The 6,254-nt window shown below is 58.8% G+C and overlaps 1 protein-coding gene across 1 annotated transcript in view; it reads right to left on the minus strand.

Moving 5' to 3' along the window:
- Positions 1-694: 694 nt before the first annotated feature.
- VOLCADRAFT_59899 (uncharacterized protein) overlaps positions 695-6,254 on the minus strand; it is a gene marked incomplete at both ends in the record, with an annotated part of 10,389 nt that continues 4,829 nt past the window's right edge. Inside the window, 11 exons of the mRNA XM_002949915.1 lie at positions 695-871; positions 1,245-1,352; positions 1,638-1,792; positions 1,994-2,120; positions 2,288-2,382; positions 2,991-3,093; positions 3,340-3,447; positions 4,373-4,481; positions 4,973-5,249; positions 5,622-5,772; positions 6,103-6,219. Of these exons, the coding sequence (XP_002949961.1) occupies positions 695-871; positions 1,245-1,352; positions 1,638-1,792; positions 1,994-2,120; positions 2,288-2,382; positions 2,991-3,093; positions 3,340-3,447; positions 4,373-4,481; positions 4,973-5,249; positions 5,622-5,772; positions 6,103-6,219 (1,527 nt within the window). The remainder of the gene's footprint in view (positions 872-1,244; positions 1,353-1,637; positions 1,793-1,993; positions 2,121-2,287; positions 2,383-2,990; positions 3,094-3,339; positions 3,448-4,372; positions 4,482-4,972; positions 5,250-5,621; positions 5,773-6,102; positions 6,220-6,254) is intronic.

Consider the following 6,254-nt stretch of genomic DNA (forward strand, 5'->3'; position numbering starts at 1 on the left):
AGCACCATTTTCGCCCTGTTTCACAGGCAGCAGCCGCTCACCAGGAGGCGGACAATCTCATAGCTTGACAAAGCGAGCAACAGCAAGTAATAGTGCATCTTTAGATTCATGTTGCCGAGGAGTACACACGGTCACGTTCCTGCTCAATATCATCTCGCTGATCAGGCACCTGGCCGGGCACGAGACGCACCAGACATCTTTCCGCCTGCAATAATTACATCAGCTGCCACAGCCATGAGATATTAGGCTGTAGCAGCAAGAAAGGCTGTAGCAATAAGAGGGTTGTAGCAGCACTCCTAGGCACAAGGAGAGATGAGTACTGGACTGCACAGAGACCGTACAAGCAGACATATGTACATACGGACACAGCTGGCAGTTCACACCCCCCCCATATAGACAAGACACACCAAAATTTGCTAAACACGGACACACCCAGCACGCACGGCTCTCACTAGGTTTCTTTCCATTCCACCTTCTCCACCACCTCGCTGCCTTCGCCGCCGCCGCTGTTGAATTGATGACGTCCCAAACACCCCCAAGACACCTCACAGCCTCACTACTGCTACTGCTACCGCTGCTGCCGCTCCCTGCCTAAAGCTCTTCACCCTGGCCGCCACCCCGCCATACACCACCACCATAATCTTGATCCCCGGCATGGCTCCCCTCCCCTCCCCTCCCCTCCTGCACGTCCTGCCTAGGCATGCTGCAGGTTTCCAAAGAAGCCCACCATGCACCGCACGTGCTGAAATAAAGAGTCCAACCGCTTCCAACTGTCAGCCACCAGGTTTCGGAGCTTCACAGCGCGGGCTGTCAAGACGGGGCGTGAGGAGATGACGTCACCATGTACGGCCAACACCACGCTAAGAAGTGCCTGGAGGCCGGGAAACGGGGGAAGGAGCGGGAAAAAGGTGAGGGAGAATGACGGGTGTGTTTATGTGTACGACTCCGACTCCCAAACTCCACCCCAGGTAACACCACCCCGCCAGCGCCCCGATACAGTTACCGTTGCTGTTTTCAATTAGACGATATCACATTGCCGTACACACACCCATCCCGTAACGCCCTCCCCAACCCCCCTCACCACCACCTCCTTCCCTCGTCCCCGGTGGAAGACTTCCCCTCACCCCCCAATGGGGGGGTGAGGGCAATACCTTGTCCCCCCCCTTCCCGGCTTTCCCTTCGGATGAAACCATGTACGGCACCGCGACTGATCACCCCTGCCTCGCTAAAGGCAAAAGGCCCACCTGGCAGAGTTCAAAGTCCCTCCGGCACTCCAGGGAGGCTATCAACACATCCAGTAGGGCCGCCACGTCAGCAACCTCCGCCGCCTCGGATAAGCTGCCCTCCAGGACCTGAGGATGCGGACAGACGGACAGAAGTTACTGGAAAGCAAGTATTGTTGTTGCAACCAAACGGCAAAAACCACCATATAACAACCCACCACCACCACCACCACCGTCACACAACAACAAGAACTACTGCTATTACTACTGCCTCTCTTGATAATCTTGGTCAGGTAAAGCGCCGTCCGCCTTCCTTCCATGGCATGAAAAGCACAGCACCACGAAAACCTCAAGTACGGCATCCCAATTTCACCCCCACCAGGCGACCAAGACCCCCCCTCTCCCCCTCCCCACCTGCAGGGCCCGCAGCTCTCTGTCAATCGCGGTCGGGGTCATACTCCGCAACATTGCCATCACAGGGGCGTAGCATTCCATGACACGGCCGCTGCTGCCACTGCTACTGCTGCAGCCGTCCGTGTCGCCCCCAAGCTCCGCCGCCGCCGCCGCCGCTGACAGACGCAGCTGGTGCAGGAAGGGGCTTACGGGGCCGGCAGCAGCGCCGCTGCTACGGCCGCCGCCTCCGCCGCTGCGCTGTAGTCGTAAGACTCGCGATCCGCCGCCTCCGCCAGCTGCTGACGAACCGGATCCTGCCTCCGCGCCCTCCTCCGCTCCCTCAGGATGACCGCCTTCTCCGTCTCCATCTGCCGTACCCGCCGTACCACCCGTTGCCGTTTCGAAGACGGGGTTGGCGGACAGTCCCGGCATTGTGGGCAAGAAGAACGGCGCCGCCTCGGGCTTCTTCGGCGGCTGGATGGGTTTGTTGCGCGCCTTGATAACCTGCGCGCGCGCGTTTTGGGTCAAAGATCAACACAAAACACACACGCACGCAGACACGACACGGCATCACGGGGATTCAGCACATATATCAATACCACGTACCTACATACCACCATACATACATAGCTACATACATACATACATACATACACACGCAGGCTGTTCACCTCAATCTTGGTGAGGCTGTCCCAGTGGGCTCGGGGCAACAAACTCATGGTCACCAAGTCGGGGGCCAGCGGCAGTGGGGAACCGGAAACCGGGTCTCGGAGCTCGTACGGCAGGTGTACGAGCTGAGAGGCAGCAGCGGCGGCGGCCGCAGCCGTCGCGGTATCTCCCCGGCGAGTCGCGGAATCCGCCTTTTCCTGAAGGTGAAGAGCAGCAACAGCATGACGAGGGCCGGGGTGTGAGGTGGATGGGGTGGGGTGATGCAGAAGTAAAAAACAGACACTACAGTTGCCGACATTGACGCAACCCAGAGAAAGATCCAAAGAAAGATCCAAAGATTGAAAACGTTTAAAGAGGTGCAGAACTATATGGCTGATAGGTGGGGGTGGCGGTGGGGTTGGGGGCGGAGGTAGATGAGCTCACCCACCCTCACCAAATCACTTCATCAGACAGCGGCAAGAGGCCCAATTTGCCTAACCACACCAACCAAAACTGCCAATCAACTTGCAAAACAAATACACGCACACGGCCTAAGCACCTACACTTACACCTACGCACACCTCATACCCTAAGGCCCCCTTCCCCGCCCCCAAGCCCCCGTAGTAAAACCCACCTCATCGCTCGAACATCCGCCCTCGTCCTCCGCGTCCTCCATACCCGCGTCCTCTGCAGCCTCATCATCGACAACCTCATCTGCCACCCCACGACCAGTTGTACGACGACCATCACTAATGGTGGGAAGAGCAGTACGTACGACAGGTACGGGTTTGTCGCTGTGGGGTATGGCGGTGGGGGAACCGAACAGCGCCTGGGAAAGGGAGAGGAGGGGGGAGAGGGGAGGGGCAGGGAAGGCGGGGAGGGAGCCGTGAAACACATCCGGCACTCTGGGGGGTTGACAACGCGCGCACGGAGGGAAGCGCCATCAAGGGACAGGAGCTCTCAGAAAATGTGAGCTATGAGGCAGCAGCGCGTTGCCGACATACATACATGCATACCACGAGGCATGTCCATTCAATCTTGACACCCTGCACATACACCCCAAACACCTACCCACCTGATTTGACCACAAGTAAATTCCCCTCCTGTTCACATGTGTGGTGGCCAACAAGTCCAGGGAGGGACTCAAACTCAAGCTGGTGACGGGGGAGCCCAGCTTCATGACCTGGGGAAAGGAGGGGGGGAGGGGGGGAAAGACGAACCACGTGAACGAGTGTGAAGCTGCTGCCAAGGAAAGAATGTACAAGACGTAGAACTGACCAGAAGGCGGTTTTGAAGGAGGCGACCTCGGGATGATGTAATGATGACGACCGCGGAAACCTACCTACCTGCCTACCTAGCCACCAAGACTAAAGTAGAGGTAGGTGTCAAGGCGGGAAAAAAGTAGTGCTGACGTAAGCTGGAATAAAACATATTTGCCGCCGGCCTGGCGGCAGCATTGACGAAATTGGAGCAAAGCTGGCTGATAAGCTGGTGATAAGCTGCTGGTGACATGCAAGTGCTCCTCCCAACCCCCCAAACACGCGACCGACCCGACCGACCCGACCGACCCGACCGACCCAACTATCCTAATCCGGCCAGCCGACCGACGCGAACGCGATACACCGACAAAGCTCGAACCAATTTGACATCTACATCCACCGCGACAGACAGACAGACAATGAGCGGATCTGGGCCGCACATACATACATACAGGTGGCTGGAGAAGTTAAGGCCTGACTTCTGCTCCCGGAGGTTCCGGGTTCAAATCCGCCTGCCGACCCCTCGGTGTGTGAGGGGTGTTGAATTGGGAGGTGGCCCCCCATCTTGTGGACGGTGTAGGACGTGATTATAGCAATATGCGAGCTGACCAGGAATTAAGTTGAGGCGCCGTTGATCCGCTAGGTTTGGTTGGATGCTGGTGGTGAGTTGCTGAACCCAACGAATACATTCTGAAGTCGGATGGGGTGAACGGATTAGGGCGCCCCTCTAGCAGGGGAGAGCAGGGAACTGCCTCGGGAAAGGGGGCCGCTGGTGAAGCTGTACCACCCTGTAACATCATACATACATACATACATACATACATACATACATGCAGCCCGCCCTCCCACCTGCAGGCACTGAGCCGCGGGTACGTCCCACACCCTCAAAGTCCCGTCCATAGCGGCGCTCAACAGCCACTTGCTGTCCGAGGAGAGCAGCAGACTCGTAACGCGGTCACTGAGGGGGACGGGGGGGAGGGAGAGGGAGGGGTAGACTCAGGGGAGGGGTAGAGGGGAGGGGTAGAGGGAGGGGTAGACTCGAGGGAGGGGTAGAGGGAGGGGTAGACTCGAGGGAGGGGAGGGGAGGGGTAGAGGGGAGGGGAGGGGGACTCGCGAGGATATACGGGAGATCCGGAGCTTTAAATTTGAGGCACCGAGAAAGGACGTACGGTGTCGTAACACGGATGGACAAGGTTCACGTGTACGGCGTAACGTAATCCGTGTCCACGCGAGCAGCCCGTCCTTGCCACAGAATGAAAACGTTTGCCGTGATAGACCCTTTTCTTCTGCCCGCGCCCTCGCTCGCTGTTGCATCCACCATCTCGACAAGCTCCGAAACCACCACCACGACCACACCCGAGTCCATTTTCAGACGCAGGCGGCATCTCCTATATAACCCCAACCCCCGGCCCCGCCCCCACACACACAGCCCCGCCACAACCGAACTACCTGTGTCCACGGAAACGTCGTACAAGCCGCGGCACCTCAATGTCGTACATTCGCAGCGACGCATCCGCCATCGCCACCGCCGCCAGGCCCGTGACGGGGTGCAGTACAAGTCGTACTGCTGGGCCCCCCAGGGCCACTTCCGCCACCAAGGTGCAGGTTCGGAAATCCCAAATCCGCAACATGCCGTCCAAACCCGCAGAGACAAGTCGCCGGTTCGATCCCTCCGCGGCGCAACCTACCACCGCTCCGTTATGAGCCGGGAGGGGCCCAGCCGATACTGCTGTGGGGTTGCGGGGTTTGCGGGGGTTGTGATTTTGGGTTTAGAAGCTATCGGAGCGGGGGGTGGACCATGTCCTTTTAAATGTTTTTGGATCGCTACGTTACCCAGTTTCAGAAGTTCGGGTGTATGTATGTATGTATGTATGTATGTATGTATGTATGTATGTATGTATGTATGTACGCATGTACGTATGTACGTACGTATGTATGTATGTATGTACGTATGTACCTCGACGGTTTCCCCTGCCCCCCACCCTGCGCTCACCTCTGCCCCCCGGCGTCGCCGCCGATCCCTTCCCTCCGGTGCGTAGTTGCTGCTGCTGCTGCGGCGGCGGCGGCTGTTGCCCCTCCTTGCCAGCTTCCCCCGCACCCGCCCCCCGCCCCCGCAGGTAGCAACCCCGGTGCAGGCCGCTCTGCATATTGTATCGGTCCAATCGCCCCGCGGCACTGCCCACAAAGCCAAAGTTGCCGCACTGACTCAGAGCGACGGAGGTGACGGGGGCGGCAGGGGTGCCGTACAGCTCCTGACGTCAGCAGGAAGGTGAGGGGAAGTTGGGAAGGAGTTAAGGGGGAACGCGAGGGGAAATAAGTCATCGGACATTTCCGGAACAGCTGTACAACAGTAAAACACACACAGCAAAATGACACGTAGGTACCACACCGCACCACAGCGGCACGGATACCCTGTGTGGCTCTGATACGGCCTCGCGCGTGACCATATAAGAGTAATCTTTAACCCCCCTCCCCTCCTCCCCTTCCCAACGCATTCTGGATCTCCCTCTCCCGCTCCCCTCCCCTCGTCGCCCGACTTGTGTGTCTCTCTTCCCCCCCTCTCCCTCCCCTCAGCTCACCTCCCCCGGGGGCTCCAGCACGTGGTCCCCCCGACTGAAGTGCGCCAGCCTCCACGTGTAGGCCGCCGGGTCGCCCTCGTGCGCGGTGATGACGTTGGCCCAGTCCCGCTCGCGAACCTGGACCGGTGGAGGGGGACGGGAGGGGGGGGAGG

Source organism: Volvox carteri (assembly GCF_000143455.1).
Source record: "Volvox carteri f. nagariensis unplaced genomic scaffold VOLCAscaffold_16, whole genome shotgun sequence".
Classification (NCBI taxonomy): Eukaryota; Viridiplantae; Chlorophyta; class Chlorophyceae; order Chlamydomonadales; family Volvocaceae; genus Volvox; species Volvox carteri.